The 24,061-nt window shown below is 26.7% G+C and overlaps 3 protein-coding genes and 1 long non-coding RNA gene across 9 annotated transcripts; 2 read left to right on the top strand and 2 right to left on the bottom strand.

Annotated features, from left to right (window-relative positions):
• The first annotated feature begins 117 nt into the window (after positions 1-117).
• On the top strand, positions 118-1,799 carry LOC107161749 (succinate dehydrogenase assembly factor 4, mitochondrial-like). The gene is made up of 2 exons (XM_015508273.2): positions 118-824; positions 889-1,799. The coding sequence occupies exons 1-2, from the start codon at positions 686-688 to the stop codon at positions 1,056-1,058; spliced, it is 309 nt and encodes a 102-aa protein (XP_015363759.1). The 5' UTR covers positions 118-685; the 3' UTR covers positions 1,059-1,799.
• Positions 1,075-12,566, bottom strand: polybromo (protein). Of its 4 annotated transcripts, none has more exons than XM_015508237.2 (31): positions 12,414-12,564; positions 12,192-12,344; positions 11,396-11,515; positions 11,197-11,322; positions 10,371-10,493; positions 10,045-10,236; positions 9,508-9,767; positions 9,228-9,412; positions 9,032-9,144; positions 8,878-8,976; positions 8,600-8,665; positions 8,375-8,542; positions 8,136-8,303; positions 7,912-8,042; positions 7,280-7,804; positions 7,043-7,222; positions 6,019-6,187; positions 5,707-5,952; positions 5,474-5,650; positions 5,257-5,418; positions 5,028-5,188; positions 4,744-4,913; positions 4,385-4,557; positions 4,253-4,327; positions 3,908-4,189; positions 3,586-3,838; positions 3,357-3,510; positions 3,066-3,157; positions 1,862-1,927; positions 1,561-1,666; positions 1,075-1,496 (listed from the first exon to the last, which is right to left on the bottom strand). In XM_015508237.2, the coding sequence occupies exons 2-31, from the start codon at positions 12,300-12,302 to the stop codon at positions 1,277-1,279; spliced, it is 5,073 nt and encodes a 1,690-aa protein (XP_015363723.2). In that variant the 5' UTR covers positions 12,303-12,344; positions 12,414-12,564; the 3' UTR covers positions 1,075-1,276. The 4 variants fall into 4 exon arrangements, 3 of the variants coding, with proteins under 3 accessions (XP_015363723.2, XP_015363735.2, XP_015363743.2); XM_015508249.2 differs by having other exon boundaries at positions 12,198-12,344; XM_015508257.2 differs by lacking the exon at positions 3,066-3,157 and adding an exon at positions 2,060-2,136 and having other exon boundaries at positions 12,414-12,563.
• Positions 12,567-12,615: 49 nt separating this feature from the next.
• Positions 12,616-15,640, top strand: LOC149055859 (uncharacterized). The gene is made up of 2 exons (XR_016191331.1): positions 12,616-12,886; positions 15,374-15,640. It is a non-coding gene; the product is annotated as an uncharacterized LOC149055859 (long non-coding RNA).
• Positions 15,641-16,027: 387 nt separating this feature from the next.
• LOC107161281 (RNA-binding protein 1-like) lies at positions 16,028-23,070 on the bottom strand. Of its 3 annotated transcripts, none has more exons than XR_016191330.1 (5): positions 22,330-23,070; positions 21,375-21,598; positions 17,367-17,441; positions 16,855-17,177; positions 16,028-16,219 (listed from the first exon to the last, which is right to left on the bottom strand). XR_016191330.1 is itself a non-coding variant. In XM_089225320.1 (5 exons), exons 3-5 carry the CDS (start codon positions 21,581-21,583, stop codon positions 16,096-16,098), a joined length of 408 nt encoding a protein of 135 aa, XP_089081446.1. In that variant the 5' UTR covers positions 21,584-21,598; positions 22,082-22,182; positions 22,330-23,069; the 3' UTR covers positions 16,028-16,095. The 3 variants fall into 3 exon arrangements, 2 of the variants coding, with proteins under 2 accessions (XP_089081446.1, XP_089081445.1); XM_089225320.1 differs by lacking the exon at positions 16,855-17,177 and adding an exon at positions 22,082-22,182 and having other exon boundaries at positions 22,330-23,069; XM_089225319.1 differs by lacking the exon at positions 16,855-17,177 and having other exon boundaries at positions 22,330-23,063.
• Positions 23,071-24,061: the final 991 nt, after the last annotated feature.

The following is a 24,061-nucleotide window of genomic DNA, read 5'->3' as shown; positions in this document are numbered from 1 at the left end:
AAGTTGTCAATTATCAGTGATAACGGAGAAATTCGGATTGTCTGTTTGCACCACGGACTAATCTTAGTTCGTGTCTGTTTGTCACATTATAATATAGTGTATACAACATCGATGTTTAAAAATCCCTTGTTTTTTTAAGATTCCGTGTAATAATTATCATATTTGAGAATAAATTAAAGAATTATATTTATTTATTTATTATTGTGTGATTGTTAATATTAGTTGTGGCATTGATTATGGTTATGGTAACATATTGTAAGAGTTCTATAAACTGTAGAGGCCGCTAGCAAATAGCAATACGCCAATACATGACTTTGTCAGATTTGATAATAACATTCGGCGCCGTTCAGCACTGTGATCCAATATAGGCCGTGAATGAAATTGAAAATAATATTATCTAGAGCACTTTGCTTGCATAATACATGTTGTGTTCTAGTCTATATAATATAGAACGTAATAAATAATTATACATTCGTGGCTCAACATCTAAGATAGCAACCTTATAAGGTCTATGATAGTAACTTGAAAATTGTGATAAATGATCAGTGACCAATAAATTTAGATTGAAAAAAGTGTAACTATAATAATTTCAACATTGAAAACTTTACTATTACATTAAAACCAACATTATTTTTTCGTGTACAAAATAATTACATTTTACTTTAATAATTTAATATTAAGTGCTATGTATTCGATGCATATATTCCGACAAACATCTTCAGTAAGGTTGCCAATTAAACAATGTTCAATACAGTTAACTAAATGCAAATACAGTGATTCCAAAGATGATTTAAAGGAAAAAATTAAAATGAAAACACCAATTGGTAATGTACAATAGTAATTTAGTTTAAATATAAAGATGATAACTATTACATATTATTACAAAAGGAAAATTAGATGAACTCAAAGCTGGAAAACATCCATTTCAAGAAAAAGAGCCTTTGAAAGAATGGCCTGAAGGTCGTAATCCTACTACAGGAGAGCAAAATGGTCCAAAAGGACCTGAACCAACCAGATATGGCGATTGGGAACGAAAAGGAAGAGTGACAGATTTTTAAATACAAAACACACATATATATATAAATCATTTATTTATAATTAAATATCTATAGTAGGTAAATCGTAAATTATATATTTTAAGATAATAGTAAAAAAACTAGCGTTTTGCTTGATGAATAATTTATGTTAATGAAAAAAAAAACTTACTAAAACTAAGTGAGTTTGACAAAACCACAAAAAAGTGTCAGTAGTATTAATTATACAAAAAATCAGTAACTTATTCGTCAGTTTTTGAAAGACCCATGGCATCTTTCATCATAAAATTTCTAAGTGCCCACAATGCATTTAAAACATTTCCATGATTACCAATTCCTTTTCCCAACCATTGAATAGCAGGTAGCGAATTTGGGTCGTCTGGTCCTTTGGTATTTTCTTGTGTAGCAATCAATTGACGCTCCCAATTAGATTTGCTTTCCAGGTTTAAACTCTCTATGTATCTAAAAAAATAAATACTTTTAATATCCAAGTAATAAATATAAAAATAAAGAATATTTTAATTACTTGATATAAGCTTCAGAATGAAATACTCTAGTAGGTCTTGGTGGCACAGTTACAAACAGTGGTTCGGGATGTTTGCTAATAGTAATGCTATTATTACTCGCTGAACCTACAGCAATTATTACATAATTAATAAAAATACGATATTTAGAGTTTATATTATTAACAATATTACCATAATATATTATACATTAATATTAACTTTATAAAATTGAAAAAATACATATATTTATATATATATATATATTTCTTTTATTTTATTAACAACTAATATAGGTACTTTATTTATTGAAAATCTAATTACCATTTTGAGACATAGGTGATGGAGTATTCCTATTTATCTGATTTAAAACGTTAACAGCTCCTCCAACTATAAATAAATAAATGTAATTATATTATGGTTAAATAAATGGTTTTCGTTCTTCACAGTTATTACCTTTTTCTTGTTATGAACTGTCACTTTAAAAAAGTTATAAATATTAATATCATACGAAAAACTTACCAGGTTGATTTGCAAATTGTTGTGGTATTGGTTGTGTCATTTGTTCTTTTTTCATACGTGTTGACAATACAACATTTCTACAAAGCGGTTTAAATTCAACTTAAAAAAGCAACTCACAACATGCTAATACATGATGATTTTTTTAATACACGACATTGATCCAAGTCACTTTTTTTCAAAATAATAATAATTTACATAGAAAATAATGTCGTGCTATTAAATAAATTACCATGAACATATTATCAACACAAAGTACTAAATAATAATAATACATTAGATCTCTTTTAGGCAGGGACAGCGATGCATTCATTTGTTGATTATATGGGCCAGACCAAACAATAAATGTTAACTGAAGAAACGGACAGAGCCTAACTTAAATTATTAAAATATATTCATGATTTTGAGAGGAGAAACCTAAAACTAAACAAATTCCTCAAAATGAATTCCAAACTTTTCAATATCTTTTAGTGAATTAAAATTATAATCAAACAAAATAAAAATTATTTTTAAGAAAGATTACAATATGAAGTATTTGGCTTGACATTCAATCATGATTTTTTAGGCTTCATTAGTAAAATATTGTTTAGAATAGGTAAGGGCTTAAAGCAAAAATATTATAGATGTGTAGAGCTCTAATATACATACAACAAAAGATAATAACTCATAATACTTATTTTTTTAACTAATAAAAAAAAAACTTAAAAATACTAACTGTAGAATAAAATGAAAATTAATATCAAAAATTTAAAATGAAAACTTAATATACTTTTTACCATTAATGTAATTATTTTTTTGTTTTACAAAAAAAAAATGCGCATCTTGCATCTAATCTCTAATCTCTGAAGTCAGTTGTAAATATTTTTGAGTAACTAAATAACTATTAAAACCAAATCAAAAAAAAAAAAACAGAAAAACATTCTACTACTAAAAAATTATTATTATTTAATAAAAATTATAATGGCCATGCTTCAATAAATTTAAACTATAATATGAAGAAAAAACAGACCATTAGAATTTTCAATTGGTGGTGGAGATACAGACGCCACAGATAAAACAGAAGTGGAAGTAATGACTGAGCGAGTGCTCGACATTAAATTTCTGAAATTAAAGTATGATTGTTGAAAGTAAATAATGACCTCATAAATATAGTTGTAAAAATTCTGAATTAAATATACTTAGAACAAAAATAAGCTCATTAATCTATCTCGTATTTTCAAAAAATCTTGATGAATACCATATTGTACATAAGTAATATTATATAATCACCCTAAGCATATAAAATATAAATTATATTTACTTATTGCGTTCAGATAATGGTACAGGTTTCCCAGGATTTTTAAGTATATGAACTTCTTTTACATGTCTAACTAAACGATGTAAACTTGGAAATGGAGCAATACCAGTCTTTTTAACTCTAAGGCATCCTCTCCACTGACATTGAAATTCGATTTCTTGTAAAGTTAAAAAATTGTATATTATAGAAAAGGAAAAAATTTAGATTATTTTATAAAGAAAATAATATATACCACTGGGAGGAATGGCTGAAAAGAATGTCTGCACATGTCCATATTGATCAGCTACAGCATGGTCTAAACAATCTGATTGATCTTCAAATTGCCAGTCACAATTGTCCCAACCACACTCCCAAATTAGATCAGAACCTTCTGGATGAGGTGGTGCTTGATGAGACTGTTGACGCCATTGTGGATAATTTTCTTCATTTAATCTATTAGCACGTTCTTCATATGCCATTTTTTCTGTCTGTGATAAATTACGCCACTGTAATTTCAAATCATTGAGAATTAGTTAATCATTTTTCCGTGATGGATTATGTTATATATCATTTACTTCATTGCCGACAATACGACTAACTTCACCAAAACTACGATCTGGATTATTTTGTACAATAGCTTTTCGAACATCACTTGTGTACAATATATATCCAGTGACAAGCTTCTTATGATTGGGGTTCTTTTTTCTAGATGATGATGGGGTAGACATAATTGTTGAAGTATTCAATGTACGTTCACCCAAGTCAGAAGAGCTGACTGATGGTGGACCTCCATCCATAGAATCTTCTGTCATTGTATCGGCCGGTTCTAGTTTTGGCATAGCTGGAGAACTTACGTTCTGTAATCAGAATAAAGATGTTATTAAATGAAATACAGAAATAAATCATTATATTAAACTTACAGATACAGAATCATAATGTTGGCTGTACACAGTTTTAACATCATTAGATTGAGTATTGTTTTCAGTAGCTCCAACCTAGTGTATAATTTAATTTATTAAGAGTTAATAAATGTTGTATTACGGGTATATTACTTTTACTGGATGAATGAGTCTCCTGAAGAAATAAAACTCATCTTGATTAACAGCTGGAGAATGAGTATACTTCTTTAAGCCATCTTTTGGCAATTCTTTTATTTGTTTAGTAGATTCATCATAAATTGATTCACAAAGATAAACATCATCTTCAGCTATTTCTGCTGGACGACCTATAATATAAATATAATATTTAAAAAATCATAATAAAAATGTTTTATATTTACATGCCCAATCAAGTGCCACAAGGCTTCTTATCAAATACTCATGTTATTTATAGCCCTTATCATATATGCTTATTGTGCAATTGTACAGATTGTATATTATTTTAAAAAATAAGAAATAAGAAAAATATTTACATGATATATATTCAGCATGTTCTAAGACAGAACATTTTCCAGTGATTTTTGATATTAATACAGTTTCCTCAGTAGTAGTTAACAGAACTTCTTGTTTAAAGAACTGCCTACCAGAAAAATTTGGAAGATCTACAGGAGTTAGTAGTACAGGACCAAAGACATACGCTCCTCTAAAATATTAAAAACACATCAATAAGTTATTTTAATTAATTTATGGGTTTGAGGTACTTCATACACCAACATTTAGGCATTGGGAGCTTTTTCATAATAGAGGAATTACTTACTGCTTGTTAACCCAAATTTTATCTACTTGGACTATCTGATTTTGATCACTTTTGACGTAAACAAAATCTCCTGGTTTGAGTATACCTACATGACAGTTGTATTGTTCATAATAAACATTTCCATCATCAATAACCCCAGGAGGATTTGGTATTATTACATTCTGTTTGATAAAACAAAATTAAATTCACAGCAACTTATGTGACATGTTTTAAAAGTAAAAATACTAACTGGTTTTTCTTTTTCAACTATTTTCTCATGCTCTTCAAGTTCTGCAATTTCTTCTTTATGCTTTTCTACGCGGTCACGGAACACAGACAACACTCTTTTAGGGTCCAAAGGTTCTTCTCTTTCAGCTAATTTCCATGTGGCTGATAAGCTTAAGGCCCAATTCTAAAAGATTTGTATTATATACTAACTCATTTGTTACATTCACAGCAGTACTTACCTTGATTTTTTTGAAATTTCTACATCTTGAAGAGTATCTAGATTCACACACATATACATCTTTTTCATCAAATCCTTTTGGTTGATAACGGAAATAATCCTTAACACTTACAACAGCACAGCGACCTCTAATTCGACTTACTGGTATAGTAATATTTAAATCAGTCTTAAAAACTTCCTGAAATAAATTGAATATAATCAAAACTATAATTTATGATAAAAAAAACTACAAACCTTTTCTAAAAATTTTCGAGTTGACAAATGATATGTTTCACTTGGTCTATAGAAATGATTTCCATACAACATTTGTTGTGATTCCTGATTGGTCCATAGCCGTTGAATATTTAATATCATTAACTCTTGGCCTCGTTCTTGGGGTTCTGCATAAACGAAATCGCCAACTCTATAAACTAAATGATTAACACATACAGAATCATCTGCTGTGCCAGCAATGAGAGGTGGTGTACTATCTTCTTGCTCCTTAAATATATAAATTAAAATTAAAAAATTTAAGAAAAAACATAAATTTAAATTAAAAATTTGTACTTCTAAGGTACTATCTTCTGTTTTAATTTCATCTTCTTCTGGATTACCACTAATAGATTCTTCAGCCATTTTTCTTTCTCTCATATCATTTACTGATAAAGATAAATCCAATAGAGAATAATTTAAAGCAGGAGAGTTAAGCAAATCTCCATTACGACATACTTCATCTCTATAATACATAATTTATTTATTAACATATGTATATATTATTAATAAAACAGACCAAGAAATAAGCAGTATCCAGCACTTCATGCTAGATATGCTTACATATGCTCAATCTTCTGGCAGTTAAGAGAAATTTGTAGGTCCCAGGAAAATTAAACCATATTCAACAATAAGTAAAAAAGATACTGAAGTTTGAACTCTAGCCTCAAGGAAAGCACTTAGAAGTGTCACTTGACAGATTAAATGAGTAAATCTTTAGACAAGGTGTATTTGAGATATCTTTGATGATTATCTGGGATTGTGAGGAGAATAATCTATTAATAAGTGGATTTTGATGATGGGTTCATTTTCAATGAAATAAAAGGTAGTATGATTTGGTTGATTGAGTATGTATTAAAATGTTTAAATCATTTTGAAGATAATTTATTTTATATGAACCGAGGATCAGAGAACATATAATTAAGGCAAATTTATTTGAAGTAATGAATTGTATTTAAGTTAGAAAATTTGATAGCCATTGGAACACTCTGATCAAATTAAAACATATCATCAAAATTAATCAAATAGTAAAAATTATACTATCAGAAGATTGAATCCCAGAACTTAATTATTCAATGGCATGGTGAAAGTTTTAAGATGTCCAAGTGTTATGATAGAGAGGGTGTGCGGTGATTTGGTACATTAAAGTAAGCAATAATATAATACAAAGATTAAAATATTTACAGTCACATAACAATTAAATATTAAACAGATTAAAAGTGGGTAGTACTGAAATATATGCTGAGCATCGTGGTTTATACATATTTATCATGCCACTGTAACTTCTAATATAAATAATCTATTAAAACCTTAAACGAACCTTTGTCTAATGAAATATGATTGCAATTCAATAGAATCTTCAAATACTTGTGAATCTGTCCGTGAAAGTTGGCGAGCTCGTTCTAAACAAGCAAATAGATCCTCTTGGAAAGTGTCTAATCGTTTATACTGATTACCATCTAATCTCCGTTTAATCAAATCTAAAGATAAGCCTCTTACTCTAAACAAATAATTTAAATTTAATAATATTGTTGATCAAAACTATTGTTACATTTACTTGTTGCCATCAATATCATCATGTTCAGGAAGTTCTGCCATAGAATCGGAAAAACAACGACCTTCTTCATCTTGGTGATTATAAACACTAGCAAATAATGAAGTTAACAATTCCTGTACTGCACTTTGTACATCAGGTGTACTATCTTCATCTGCTCTAAGTTGTAATTTTGTTTGTAATGTGAGTCTTTGTAAAGTCAATGCATCTTTGTAAATTTGTGAATCTGGTTCATTGTATTTACAAGCATTGTCGAACATCAACACAAAATCTGCAGCCAAATCATCGAGGCTTTCATACAAATTATTCTTCAGTTTTTGAGATATAACTTCCAAATTAATAGGTTTTTTTATCACTTCATAATAGTCTGGATATTCACTTTTAGATGGTAGTTTCATGAAAATAATAGATAGCAAACGACCTTTTTGATCTTTAAAATCTTTGATTGTATTGAACAATGTACGCATTTTTTGTAGTGTTGCTTGTGGGAGTTGAGATTTTCTGAATTTCAACAATGAACTTGAAACACTGGTATTACAATAAAATATTATTTAGATGGTATAATTAATTCAAAAATAAATTTGTAAATTATAAGTAACAAATTTATAATTAAAATTCAAAATAATATTACTTACATTTTATTAGGTTTAGTCAAGACAGGTCCCAATTCTTTAGAACGATCCAATAATACTTTTTCTAATGTATTTGCATCCTCATAAATTAGTGATCCTTCTTCATTAAATTGACGACAATTATCAAACATTAACTAACCAAACAAAATATATAAGAATATTAAAACTACAATAAAAAAATGATATTAAATAATTAACATAAGTCTATATTTATTTCAAAAAATTACTTTAAAATCTTGCAATATTTCATCTTCGCTTTTGTATTTTTCTTGTTTTATCTTTTCTTCAATCGTCAGCATATCAATTGGCTCAGCTATAACCTTATAGTAATCAGGATAAAGTTTTTTAGATGGTCTCTCCATAAACATTAACATAGGTACACGGCCATGTTCAGTCTATTTTATAAAAATAAATCATATTTAAGTCAAGTATCTCAATTTTTTTAACTACTGAATACAACTCATACTGTGTAATCCATTAGACACTTGCATAAAGCATACAAACGTCTCTTTAGGGGAATATTATTTAAGTATTTTCCACGAGTAAGGCATCGTGGTGATCGAGCAAACTTTTTAGATGTTCGAGATGTTGATTGTAAATCATCATCAGCAGAATCATCTTCACTATCAGAATACTAAAAGAATAAAAATTACTTAAAATGTGTTTATTATAATACTTTTATGGCACATACTTGATGTCCTAAATCTAATAACTCTTGAGCCTTAGTCTGCATAACCTTTTGTAATTTTACAGCATCCTTTAAATAAAAATAATAATCAAATATCAAATGATTTTATTCAAATAATTGTAAATTTAATAGTTTTTTATACTAAGGAATACACAACAAACTTATAGATATTTTAAGAATTTTAACTTCTTTAGTTTTAATCGAGAAATATTAATAATTGTAAGTAAAAAAAAAATACCAAATTATTAAATAATAAATATTAATTAGTAATTAGTAATGACCTTGTACTGTTTCGTGTCTGGAGTGAAATATTTTTTTGCATTTTCTAACATCACGTTCATATCCCCAGCCACTTCACTGACTGTACCATAGTCCCCATTCTAAACATAGAATACAATTAATATGAAACAAATTCAAATTTTATTTTTTACTTACTCTTAATTTTTTGCCGATTTGCATTAATGAAAGTGGATTTCTAATTTCATGATAATAATTAGGGTAGTAACGTTTTGATGGTAATTTCCAAAATGAATCACTCAATAGATTTCCTAAATTTATCATTTAATGATTTATTTTTCAATAGTCATTTTATAAATATATTTATCTGGAAAGTCAAATTTCAATTTGTTACCTTGTAATCCAGTGGCAGAACGAACAGCATTATATAATTGCCACCTAGGATTATCTGGGCCATCAATATTACTTTGGCTATCAGTTACAGTATCTTCATCCAAGTCTGAATCTTCCTCATCTTCAGATTGTAATGCAGCTGTTACAGCTGACATTGATGTTTGACTACCTCTCATACGTTTGGCTCTAAAATAATTGAATCATTATCATAAAAAAATATAATAAAAATAAAGAATATAATAAAACTAGCTAAGAATAAATTATTATTGAATATAATTTACCTAATTCTTTCACTACTTTTGCTTGGTGCATATTTTCCATGATCCACTTCTATTTTTTTACTAGTAATTACTTTTTTTAACGTTTTGGCATCTTTATATATTTGTGAACCAGGTTCATTAAATAAACATGCATTTTTTGTCATTATCAATAATTCTCGTTCCATTTCAGCTAAATTAGCATACTTTCCATCTTGAATCTTTCGAGCAATAGATCGTAAATCAATTGGATTTTCAATTACATCATAATAATTAGGATAGCGCTATATAAAAATAAAAATTAGACACTTAAAAACATATAAACATAGTATGTATACAGCTAAATTGATAGTAGTTTTTAAAGGAAAAGGGAAAAGGTTAAATAAATTTTAAGGATAATTTCTTGCTTACCTTACTTAGGGTAGAATAATAATTAAAAACTTTTTAAAAAATGAGTAAAAGCTTAATGATTCATAGTTAGCTTTGCTCATCACTCATTAAAAGAGCTAAATTGTTTTAAACTCAAATAAATATATTTCCTTAATAAAAAAATGTAATTACTTTTTTAGAAGGTAAGAGTTGAAATGCAGCTGATAGTAAACGATTCTCATTATCTGTAGCAGACATAACAGCAGTAAATAAGTCTTCACACATGGCTAGTTCATCATCTCCACCTGCAACTGATGAATTACTTTCCTCTTCGTCTGTCTGTTCAGATTTAGACATTGAGGCTGCTGATCCACCTCTTTTCCCCTTAAGATAAAATTTAAATACATTTTATACAAAACTTTAGAACTTTCAAGATACTATATTTTATTAGTTGACAGAATTTTCTATAATAAAGCTAATAAGTTCACCATATTTAAACAAAAAAATTATTAACTTACTAGTTTTCCAACACGAATAACAAGTTTTTCTTTGGGTGTTCCTTCTCTTTCTAAAATATTATTTTTGGTTGCTAAAAATACATCCCATAACTCTACTGCATCTTTATACTCTTGAGAATTTTTCTAAAAATAGTATATTCACTTAAAATATTATTGAATTAAAAACCATTTAGAAGGGGTATAATTTGTTGAACATTTTCTACCATTATGTATAATTTCAATTTTCAATAATGTAATAAAAAATAATTGTTGATGAAATTCATTCAGCCCAACAGTTATTTCCATCCTAAATTCAGTATGGGGTGGGGAGGGGTGGATAGCACTATGAAGTATATGTTAAGTTATACGTATAAATCATATTAAACATATAATATAATAATATAATTTAATATTTAATTAAAATAAGTGTAATTATTAATTACTAATTTCAGAACAAATTTTATCTGGTTTTTCTGGACCAGAAAAGAGGTAAGCCATTTTATGATATGTTACAATGATGGTGTTGTAATTTAATACTTTTTATGGTTTTTATCAACATCAGTAATTTTGATGGGCCACAAACAATTTCCAGATTTCTAATATGGCCTTTCAAAAATATTAATTAATGAACCCTGATTTATAAAATATATTGTTCCAACAAATATTTGACATAATGCACACAAAAACTATTAAATTTTATTCAAAGTATAGCATATTTTAGTATGTTTCAATTAGGCAACAGTTTCTTTGAAATTAATAAACAATATTATAAATTAACGTAAAAAATAAAAATCTAACAATTATAACATTAGTAATCAGTAAAATACAAAACATGAATAAAAATTACCTTGTAAAATGATTTGGCGTTATTAATAAGAAGTTCCAAATCGGTTTGTAAATCTTCAACATCGTCATATTCATCAGTTTTAATTTTCTGTTGAATTTTTATCAAATCTATCGGATTAGAAACAACCTGTAAAATTGATATAAAAATATATATTTCACATATAAGTACCACTAATAAAAAAGAATAATAAGTTAATTACATCATAGTATGTTGGTTCTTGTCTTCTTTTTGGTGCTCTAATAAAACTATCACATAATAACATGCCATCTTCTTTCTTAAAATTTCTTATTGTATCATAAACTGATTGGACTATGTCCACCTAAAACATAACCACATCGATTGAATGTGTTTTTTAATTATGCATTTCTACTATTTTGAAATAAATTATGAAAAAAATGAAAAGATAAATGATTTCATTAAAAATTGTTAAGATTTTAATACATTACAACAGCTTCGAGATTTTTTATTAAATAACCCAAAAATTTGAATTGCTATAAAACAATATAAAAATATTTAATTTTAACTTTAAATCTAATATTTAGATTACTCTTTGATTATTTTAATAACTTTTTACATTTTAACACACACTATTTCTTCTTTCATAAAATAATAAATAGTTCTAAATTATTTTAGTGTATTTACATAGTATAAAAAACCATACTATATATATTTATAAATTAAATTATAAATTTAAAAAAATGTAAGCTCAATAATTAGTTGATATATCATGAATATAGGTGATCATACAAGTAAATAAAAAGAACATGAAGTTGATTTAAATGATTAAATAGAATCAAGATTTCCATTCTTTTTTTTTGTATTTTCATGACAGTTAAATCTAAAATTTTTTGGTTAAAACGATTAATAAATAAAGTGGAAACCAACTAATCGTAAACATGTTATCTGTTGATTCAATCTATGTCTGAATATTTATCATTATTATCTATTTTACATATACATATTTGTATGATATAAAATGTTGTATTCGAAATTACATATACCGGATCCACTCGTCTCTTCTTGCGTATGTGCTCAACTGGTAAGCTTTCTACTTCGTCATCAGTTGCTCGACTAGCAATTGATGACGCTCTCCTGCGTCGATTCATTTTTTAAATAGTTGTCAACTTTAAATATTAGAAACAGATATCCTATAACATACACATTAATTATACTTTCATGTATACTCCATAATTTCATGTGCACCAGTTTGTACTTACTTTCAGTGTATCAAAATCTCCTTTACGGTATTCAAAATGTTTAACTGGATATTTAAAATGAAAAATAATGAAAATATAAACAAATAGCAATAAATATTTTACAAAACTAAGCCGTGAGAAAAACCAAACATATCGTTTGGGCACTAAATAGTAAATACTAAATAGTAAATACTAAATAATGCGGCTCGCGGCGGATGCCTATAAAATCCAAGTATAAACACTAAAATAATAGTGATAACAATTTGTATTGATTATTTTATATTGTTTACAAAATAAAAGCCTACCATTGGCTACACGAATGATTGTTGTTTCTTCTATGAATGTTTATAGGGGTAAGACAGTTTGACCCACTAACATCTTTATCGAATATCGTCTTGTTCGTTGAAAAACGCAGATTGGTCCAGTAACTACTAACTACTAACTAACTAGTAACACGTCTAGTAAGACCACAGAATAGATACAATAGTTCAATGGTAAGACATTCTTAATTTAAAGTTATTAACACGGCTATAGATAATATTATCTTATATTATAAGAATTTTTTAAAAGCTTCTATGTCTTGCAAACAAGCTTTAGTTCTACCCTTTTAATCTTTCACATTTTACCACTTATTCTTTGTATTAAACATTTAAATTCTAAAGCTCTTATATTCGCCCTTAAGAGTACGCTCACGCTACACCCCATAGGCGCTAATAGAGGGGATTAGAGGGCTTGCTAGGCTTAGCCCCACCCAAAAACAAATGATTTTACTAGATGATACACATTATTTAATTTAAAAGCATCATAAGAGTATTCAGTATCCTGATCTGAGCGACTGAGCTACAGCTTCAGCCCTCCCAGATTTCTAACACTATTTGTGTCTATGGCTACACCCGAATGTGTTGTATTCGTCTTACAATTAGTATGTAACACAGCAAATTTTATGCTCAGCAGATCACGTTTAGCAGCGCTAGTTTAAAATTTACTTTGAATTGACTTGGACTTTTTGTAATATTTTAATTTAAAGAGAGTTATGAGTATTTTAAAATTAACTTTAAACTAACGGAGCTAAACGAGATCTGCTGACTGCTGAGCGTAAAATGTATTATATTACACAATACACACTTGTAAGTTGTAAGACGGAGATAACACAAGCTAGTGTAACGGCCTCTTATTAATCAATTAAACCATATCATGTCATTCATGTTATTTGGATTCCCATTCATAATAGGATACGTCATGATAACAAGGTTATTGATAATTATATAGCCAATATTCACCTCTAATCAAATCAGCACTTCTCTTTTACTACAGAACAGTAGCTTTTTCAATTTTTCATATTCTACCAGTTTTTTAAGTTTTTTGCTTCGTATATTATGTTCGAATGTAGGAAAAAAAGCCAAATTACAATAACTAAATATATAACGATTAAAATTAAAGTATTAAATTAGGTATTATTTAAAAATTTTTTACACATAGGTTATATTGTATACATATATATATATAATTATTAATACACAGGTTATATGTTATTATTTATTATTTATAGTAATAAATATATTTTAGATTCTTAACCAGCAATGAATGTATTGATTTTATTAAACAATAAGTTTAAATTAAAAATATATATTTAAATTTATTTATTTCAAGATAGCATGTATTTCATACTGCAACATGTACATTTAAAAAAAGAATCACCCTGTACAAAGTATATACCACATTATATTTTTCCATATCTAGGGTGTAAGACATAAATCAATTGATTTCAAGATAATACCTATCCACAAAATATTATATTATTTTTATTCAATGTATATTATAATATTAAAAATTTTATTTTTATATATGAATACCAACAATACAGTATGATCAACTGTGTTAAAAATTTAAAAATAATTAATATATAACTTGTGTGGCTGTGTATTAATAATATGTATACAATATATGGCCAATGTTTAACAATTTTGAATAATACATTTTATTTTATTTTTTCATATATTTAATTATAATTATTTTTTATATATTTGACCAATAATGTGTAAACAATTTTTAAATAATACCTAATTTATTACTTTAATTTTAATTGTTATAGGTATATTTAATTATTGTAATTTGACTTTTTTTTCTGACTACCGTCAGTCTTGGTGTATTGTTAATTTTATATTCTATATTTCTTAATATTGTCAAGTTATCAGTCATATTTACTATAATGGCCTTTATAATAAAAGAAAAATATAGCGATCTTTTTCTTCATTGTAAACCATTTTAAAATACAATATCTTAAATCCTTAATATTAATTTATAAATAATAGTAGATAATAAATTAATATATTAACATTTTGGTCAGGACAGATTGCTGTAGAATGGTGTGAATAATACGTGACAAAATAAAGATTCTCTAAAAAATTAATCTTGGAATTGCCCATTGAATATAGTTATCTATTATTTTAGTAACAGTTGTTTCAAATTTCAGTTATCTACATAATTTGAATAAATTGAAATGTCTGTGTATACAATATCTTAAATATTTAATGCTCACAAAAATGATTGTGCTAGGCTACACTTTCCTGATTTCTAATTAATATAGTTGTAAATCACTTCAAAATAAATAATAACTATATATAATATATTTTAGATATTTTTTATTACTTCCGAGGGAGTTAGTTTTAATTTTTCAGTTTTTGAACTACAAACAATCGGGAAAATCATATTGGAAATTTATAACATATCTAAATAACAGTAACAAAACGAAATGAGAGCCAAAAAAAATTTCATTAGTCAAATTACATTTTTATGAACATATGAAGTTCAAATCTTCATAACATTAGATATTCACTAGGATGGAGAATTACAATAGCTGTAGATACTTTTATAGGAATTTCTATCCTATGTTTGTTTTCCATACTTAGTATAATTTTCAAAATATTTTGACTTTTTCATTTTTTTTTTTTTTTTAATCTCAATAAAATGTTATTTGTTAGGTCAAAAAGCTTAACAATATGAAACCATTGTTAACTTCTCCCGAGGAAATAACGTCAATAATCTAGCCGCCGGAGTGCCGGACCAAGAATCAAACTCGGGTCTCTCGCTTGCCGGGCGATTGCTCTACCACTAAGCTACCCGACCGCATAGACCCATGACACTATATCCCCAAGTTAATGGATGTTTACACCATGTTCTTGATGTATTACAGTTGATATAGTAGTAGAAAAGTATTGAAATTAAAGGCTTAATTTTGATTATAAGCATTTAATTGAAAATGTATTAATTGTTTGGTAGTCAAATTTTATAGCAAAAAATATGAAATATAAAATAAGGTCCATGGAAATAGTTAAAAATGTAACCAAAAAATCTAAAAAATATGTAAAAATTATGTTTAATATAATATTCTAATTTTAAATTTTGACCAAATTATACATTAAATTACCAATAATAATTTAAATATTACGTTTTTAATATGAAAAATGTAAATTCATGACAAATATTATGTTAAGTTCAATATGACATATTTTATTACAAGTCATTTGAAATTAACTTGTTCTTCAATTGCCTAAGTTAATTTTAGTAGTTTAAATTAATACAAACACCTTTCGATCATTGACAGAAACCTTTATGGCTTTAGCAATCAAAATATATACCTTTTTTTTTAAATCATGTATTTTATAAAAATGTGTTACATAGTAGTTTCGTATTAATAGTGATTTTAGTATCTTCCTCTAGAATAAGACCTTGAACGAGATTTTCTACTTCTGTAAACTGGTGAGCGACTTCTTGATTGTGATCTTGAATATGAACGATAAGTACGACGCGAAGGAGGAGATCGTCCCCTAAAATGGATTAAATATTGTTAAAAAATATGTAATTCATAAAGTTAAATCTTCAACTACAATAAACACTATACCAAAATGTTAAATTCCTGAACAAATAATATTATATTATTTGGTAAACATACCATCTAAATTTACTAAGTATAACTAAACACTAGTTTAATATATAGATCAGACCAACAATAGATTTAATATTAACTGCTCTTATATGTATTTATATTCAAGTATATATAACCAATAAAACATGGTCTTTGAAAAAAACTCCTAATAAAGTAAATTGTTTATTTTATCTAGAAACAGTCATTCAATAAATACTTGAACCACATAAATAATGTTTTATTATTTTGATAAATGTATTACCAAAGCTACAGTTTAATTTGCATATTATAAGTTGTTAAACATACCGAAAAATTATAAAAATATCAAGTATAACATGGTCATTTTTTTTGTTTAGAAAATATAATGTTCCGTCTGGTAAATCTATGTATTTGTTTTATTATTTGAAAATATTGATTATTTAATATATGTTACTAGGTAAAAAATTATGTTAATATATTTTGAGACAAGAGTTTCATACATAAAACTCATTTTATAAATATCCTAATAGTAACTATTTATATATATTTTTTAAATACCTAAAATATAACCAGAATAATGATGAACGATGAATGATACAAAAACAATGTAATCAAAGCATGCAGTAAAAGCGAGGAAGATGAATTTCAAATGTTAAATTGTTGCTTTGTACTGCAATGAAAATTGAGGGATTTGACAATTAAAACCAAATGATGAACGTTTCATGAAAATAGAATGCCTAGTGGGGATTCAAGAATCTTGCACCCCCTGGTGTTTGTTGCTGGCTCAAGTTGGTAGTACTGTGTTGAAAGGTGATGGTAGTAGTGGATGTGGTAGTGGTGATGATGAAGAATTCAATAAAGTTGAATCTATAATAAATAACCTGCCAAAAGTATTTATTCTCATTAATTTTAAATTATAATACATAGTATTTTAACACAAGAATTCCCCTACAAAGATATTTATTTTATACTTATTTTGTATGCAAACAATAATTAACTATAAATATGCAAATATAAAACTTAAAAATTTAAGTTTAAAAATAAAGTTGAGAGAGGATAAAGAATATTACCTATGTACAGGTGATTTATCTCTGGAACGTTTTCCAGTTGACATTTGAACAATAATTCTGGATCCACAACATCTTCTGAAATTGTGACAAATACATAACAATTATTTATTAAATATATACATGGAAGCTACATTTTAATTAATTATTTATTCTTCAAGATGATGAGTCCCAATGAATATGATTGTGTGTAAGCTAAGTTCATACTTTATAAAAAAAAATATAATATAAAGCAAGATCAAAATCAATTTTTTTTAAATTAATTAATTTATATATGTTTTAAGTCTTAGTTAGAACATAACAAATATCAATTAAAATACATAATATAGTAAAGCACGAGATACATAAGATATACTGCTATAAAATTTTAACATTGCAAAATAAACAAAAATTATACACTAATATCATTGGCGCATACTAGTTGGGTCCCAGAAAAAAACATTTTCCTTCCCATTTTTACAGACTTAGGACTGTCTGTATATTAACATCTAGTTATTACAGGTATGGTTAAAAATGTTTCATTTCTAGGGTTTCCAAACGGGATAGTAGTCCCTCGGACCGGTTGGTATTTCTCACCCATAAACTTAAAAAGCGAGTTGCCGGTATTAATCTATAAAAAGCCAATACATTTATCTGATCGAGAGTTTTGATATAATTATTTAGTCGTTTTTGTAAAATTGGTTATCAGATATTGCTGTCAATAAATAGAATAATCTTAAAAACTTCAGACGTCTATCGTCAACTTTGATATTTTTATAAGTACAGTAGGGTCTCGATAATCCGAACGAGATTGGGGAAAGGGGTCGTTCGGATTAGCGATTTGTTCGGATTACCTATGGCTTAAAAAAAAAACATCAATTTTATTTTTATTTAAAATATGAAATTTTATTTTTATTTGTATTAATCGTGTAAAAACTCGTTATTTCAAAAGACATTGAATACATAAAAATATTAATATTAATTATGAACTTTACCATTTAAAATATTGATTTTTTTTTGTACATTGGTTCCCGTTATGAATTGGTAGCCTTGTCCCACATAATTGAAAAACTTTATTACCGGAAAATATTATTTACAAATACATACATAATATGTACATATTATGTAGTATGTACATATTATGGCGATAAGATAATTCTCAAGCCCGTTCGGATTACCGCGTCTTTCGGATTAGCCTGTGTTCGGATAATCGAGACCCTACTGTAGTATGATTAGTATGTACCCTTGTACCTACTATGCCGTAGTGATACTGAAAATAATGACCTTTTTTTTTTGACTCTTGGGCCGGTATTTTTCAAATTAAAAGTTAGCAAACCTATTTATTTCTATTTTGCATATTTTTTTTTTTTTGAATTTCATTAATAAGATTTTCAAATTGACGATTTTTTGTCATCTCATTGTTAATAGTTGGAAGTTAAAAGTTAAAAGTTAAGAATAGAATAATATCATGATAAAATAAAATATATTAAAAAATAGTTAATAATTGGTTTAAAATTTATGAGATCTAGATTTCACATTTTTGTAGTAATTAGTTTTTTTTTTATTTACAAAATATTTCTTAGGTATAATGTGATTTCTTCTTATTTTCTCTAACTTTTAATATAAACATTGATTTGAATATTTTATTATCAATCTAAACTATATTAGTACTTAATAAAACTATCAGAAACATTTACACAGATTCAATCAATATTTTTATACTCAACTAGGAAAAAATCTAAAAATCTAATTTTCTGACCCAACTCAGATGCAGCCAAGATCATTGTTATTCTACAAAAACAATACTCAACATATTTTCAACTATGATAATGAGTACCAATGTAAATGATAAAATTTAAACATAAATCATTAAAAATATTAATAGCTATTACAGTTTTGAGATATTAAAATAAAAAACACTTATTTCAGATAAAATTAATGTTATCAACATAAAAATGTCTGACAGGGATAACTGATATTATTCATCATAAAAACAATAAAACTATATTTTAAACAATTACAATTTACAATTAATTTCAGATAAAATTAATATTATCAACATATAAATGTCTGACAGGGATAACTGATATTAATCATCATAAAAACAATAAAACTATATTTTAAAGAATTACATCTTACTATTAATTTCAGATAAAATTAATGTTATCAACATATAAATGTCTGACAGGGATAACTGATATTAATCATCATAAAAACAATAAAACTATATTTTAAAGAATTACATCTTACTATTAATTTCAGATAAAATTAATGTTATCAACATATAAATGTCTGACAGGGATAACTGATATTATTCATCATAAAAACAATAAAACTATATTTTAAACAATTACAACTTACTATTAATTTCAGATAAAATTATAGTTATCAACATATAAATGTCTGACAGGGATAACTGATATTATTCTTCATAAGAACAATTTAAACTATATTTTAAACAATTACAACTTACTATTAATTTCAGATAAAATTATATTTATCAACATATAAATGTCTGACAGGGATAACTGATATTAATCATCATAAAAACAATAAAACTATATTTTAAAGAATTACAGCTTACTATTAATTTCAGATAAAATTATAGTTATCAACATATAAATGTCTGACAGGGATAACTGATATTATTCATCATAAAAACAATAAAACTATATTTTAAAGAATTACAGCTTACTATTAATTTCAGATAAAATTATAGTTATCAACATATAAATGTCTGACAGGGATAACTGATATTATTCATCATAAAAACAATAAAACTATATTTTAAAGAATTACATCTTAGTATTAATTTCAGATAAAATTATATTTATCAACATATAAATGTCTGACAGGGATAACTGATATTATTCATCATTAACATATTTAATATTATATTTTTAACAACTACTCTTAGATCAAATACTATGGATCAACCACTTTCCTAATAACTTGAAATATTAGCAAATAATTGAAGAGGAATATCTCATATTTAGGTATATGAAATGATATATTAGTATTATATAAATCAATCAGTGACCAATAGCAAAACATGTAACAGTCACCTCTTGCATATATATATCAAATATTTCAATCAGGTACTCCTCGCTTATTTATGATTAATTGTTCATATTTTTCTAAAGTTTATTTGGTGATACCAACATAAATAGCATGGCATCTAAGCAACTACTGCTTACAACTCATTGGAGATAAAATTAATGCTATAAACATAAAAATGTCTGAAATGGATGATTGATGTTATTATTCATTAATATATTAAATATTTTATTTTAAACAACTATGTATCACTTCATTAATAGTCAGGAAAAATCCATATTATCAACATGAAAATTTCTGACAGGGATACTGATATAATTCATAATAATTATACATTTATTATTTTAGGCACTTTTCTGTTATTGAAACTAAAAACATACTACATACAAGCCCGTCGAGGTCTCTCATTCACTTTGACAATATAAATCAAAAACATTCTTTAATGTTCTATGTATAAAACCACCTTTGGTAGATCATAAATAAGATTTGATTAGGTTACTCTAAGGCATACGCAAGGTGGTTTTACATAGCAAATCAAAAGATGTATTGATTCAATAAATGCGAGCAAAAGATTAATCACAACAGGGCTATAAAATGAATTAAGGTAAGCAATTTCAATAACTGGTAAGTAATTTAACTTATTTTAAACAACAACCACTACAGATAAATTTAAACGTATCAACATAAAAATATCTAACAAGGATAACTGATGTTATTTATCATAAATAAATTTATGCCAGGTTACAAAATCATTCCCAAAACATATTTTAATGAATCAATCAAGATTTTGCACGATTAAGTGGCCCGTATGTCCTGTTAAATTTTAACAAGCCATTAAATTAATTATTTATTTGATGCGACTTGGTATAATTTTAAATTATATAATAAATAGTTAATCTTAGATAAATTTTAGTTATCAGCATATTTATGGAAATATATTATAGACATAATATAATATAATGTTAAATGTCTTACGTTCCATCTAAACCACGGACAGCATCTTCTGCATCGCGTGGATCTTCATATTCTATGAATGCAAAACCAGGAGGATTTCTTGCTATCCAAATATTTTTCAATGGGCCATACTTGGTAAATAAATCTTCTATTTCGTATTTATTGGCATTGCTTTTCAAATTACCAATGTATACTTTGCAAGTTGGATCCCATTCGCGGTGTTTGGACATTTTTTAGTTTTCTATCTATAAACAGAAATATTTTGATTATGTACAATATATAACTCTACTGATATTGTCATTTTTTAATGGTTTTTTGGATATGTTTATCTTGCTATTATGTATTTTATATCTTCAAGCTATATTGAAAATGTATAGCACCTCTTATTCGTGTTCTGACACCATTGAAAGAAATTAATTTCAAAAGTACATGTGTTTTATTCATCGTCTTACATATTATGTATATTAGATTTTCTAGCATTTAACCCATTTTGATTAAAAGAAAGTTATATCCAAATAATAATAACGACAATTATATGACAACAAACAATTTATATGTAAATATAAAACAATTGTCTAGAAAGTAAGTATAATATGTACACATTAAAAAAACAATAAAAAATGCATTAACATTTAAAGATTCTTTTTAATGATTGCTTTATTTAAGTTGTTACTTCAGTAAATATTATTTTATAACATAAACTATATAAACATAATAAAAGTACTTACCTCAAAGAATATTTAAACTAATTATTCACAACATATACAGCAGTTAGTATAACCTTAAGAGTTATGATTTCAGATAATAATGGATATGTTAGATGTATTACCTAGAATTAATTATAAAAAAAAATATACAGGGACTAAAACCGTTAATGGTTACTTAATAGTAAACATGCCAATGTTACAAGGTTGAAGAATGTAAAACTATATTATGGAAATTTTCACTAAATAGTTGACACAAGTCATGTACTCACGTGTTGTTTCAATAACGGGCGACGTTGAGAAATGGCTTATGTTAAAGAAAATTGAGTACAAGCCGGTGAGCCACGAGGGCCAAAAGACCAAAGGGCACAGACAAGTTAGTAAATTTAATCGTTAACCATTGCAAGAAAATGAATCATACACTAAATATTAAAAACGGACGTTTGGAATTTAGTTTTAAGCACTAAAGAATTAAGTAGTTGAATAGTAAGTTTTTGACTTGAATACTTGAATCATACAGTTGTTGACTTGTTGTGTCGCAGAACATTAGAACAATGCTTGACGCTTGTAGAAAGTACTAAGTAGAATGTTCTCAATATCTCAATGGTCAATGTACTACCTATGTAGTATGTAGTCAATAGTCATGTAGAAACGAAGAATATTGTAATTTGTAGAGTTGAATGTTAGAAAAACAAGATGGCTTCCTCATGTCAGCACCATAACGGAATATTATCAATTTATCGTGTTATAATTATCTGTTACATAACCTGCTGATAAGGTAACCTTATCAAGGTTCATTTAGCTCATAGAGTAATATTTTACTCTATATTTAGCTATTGATCAGTGAGGGAAACTTACTAGTTAAATGATGAAAAAATAACCAGATTAGTAATAATGAGAGTTTAAGAAACGCTAACAAAACAAAGTGAACAAAGGTTTAGAAACAATAAAAATTATTTAACAACAAACGGACAATATCGACGTGCGGTTTGCGTACGAGGGGCGTTAACGACGATACAAAAACGACTGCGCCGGTGGGTGGAGTCCTGACTACGGACTACGGAGCTAACCGCTCGGCCGAAACGAGTGTAGCTTCGGGTATCGCGTCGTCATGTTGGTAGCATGTTACATGCTACAACCACAGATTATATAAATAATCTATATTTATATAATCTGTGCTACAACTGCTTATGGCGCGCAGAAGAAGGGCCTCTAAACGCCATCTATTAACGTAGTAAATTGATCTATCATAGGCGTAAATACAGTACAGATATGATGATAATAATATAAACATTTTAAACAGGTTGTTTTATGATATAAACGTAATAATAAACCTTTTTGTAAGGTGCCTTATACTGAAGTAAATTACCAATAGTATAAGCAGTATAAACTATAAGGTCTAGGTGGTGAACAACACCGCTGTCTATTAGTTTATAGGTGATAAGTTTATGCATAATGTTTACTCAAAAGCCGCTACCAAAGCAACAAAATATATTCTTTTGATATTTTTTTTTATCGCATGTATTGGCAGTTGGAACAATTATTTAACTAATAAAAGAAAATTTAGACTACTCGTACTATTTGATCATTACAAAAGAAATGTCCCAAATCGGTCCAAACTGTTTTTAAATGATGCGATAGCGATTATCAACTCACAGCATCCCACTAAAAAAAATTGAATTGCAAGCCATTAAATTGAAATTCCCATATTTATAACAGTACTTAAATATATATTTATTTACCACAGATACTTAAGCGATATCACTGATGATACGGAGCAATGTGAATAGTTTGTGACATAAATAGCTAGATGTTCCATAATATAAATATAAAAATTCCATCTTTTTAATGATAAACGTAATAGCAAAAAAATAGAAGTTCTTGCAACAATTAATAGTTTATAAATGAGGTATCCACTACATATAAATGAATCAATTGTTATACTTAATTTAAATTTTATTGGAATTTGAAATAAAAATATCACAATAATACGAATTTTAGACA

This window comes from Diuraphis noxia, unplaced genomic scaffold (genome assembly GCF_037042655.1).
Source record: "Diuraphis noxia isolate RWA-SAM2 unplaced genomic scaffold, SU_Dnox_SAM2 contig0004, whole genome shotgun sequence".
In the NCBI taxonomy this organism is placed as follows: Eukaryota; Metazoa; Arthropoda; class Insecta; order Hemiptera; family Aphididae; genus Diuraphis; species Diuraphis noxia.
This window is presented reverse-complemented; position numbering and strand designations above follow the sequence as displayed.

What these genes read in the sequence shown, in the direction of transcription:
- LOC107161281 (XM_089225320.1), bottom strand. Translation starts at nt 21,583, where the DNA reads ATGTCCAAACACCGCGAATGGGATCCAACTTGCAAAGTATACATTGGT. An exon ending in GTCCGTGGTTTAGATGGAAC is followed by an intron (nt 17,442 to 21,374) that starts GTAAGACATTTA and finishes TCACAATTTCAG; the next exon opens with AAGATGTTGTGGATCCAGAA. An exon ending in GATAAATCACCTGTACATAG is followed by an intron (nt 16,220 to 17,366) that starts GTAATATTCTTT and finishes AATCCATTTTAG; the next exon opens with GGGACGATCTCCTCCTTCGC.
- LOC107161749 (XM_015508273.2), top strand. Translation starts at nt 686, where the DNA reads ATGTATTCGATGCATATATTCCGACAAACATCTTCAGTAAGGTTGCCA. An exon ending in TAAAATGAAAACACCAATTG is followed by an intron (nt 825 to 888) that starts GTAATGTACAAT and finishes TTATTACAAAAG; the next exon opens with GAAAATTAGATGAACTCAAA.
- polybromo (XM_015508237.2), bottom strand. Translation starts at nt 12,302, where the DNA reads ATGAATCGACGCAGGAGAGCGTCATCAATTGCTAGTCGAGCAACTGAT. An exon ending in CAGAAGATAGTACCTTAGAA is followed by an intron (nt 5,953 to 6,018) that starts GTACAAATTTTT and finishes TATATATTTAAG; the next exon opens with GAGCAAGAAGATAGTACACC. An exon ending in CTCGAAAATTTTTAGAAAAG is followed by an intron (nt 5,651 to 5,706) that starts GTTTGTAGTTTT and finishes AATTTATTTCAG; the next exon opens with GAAGTTTTTAAGACTGATTT.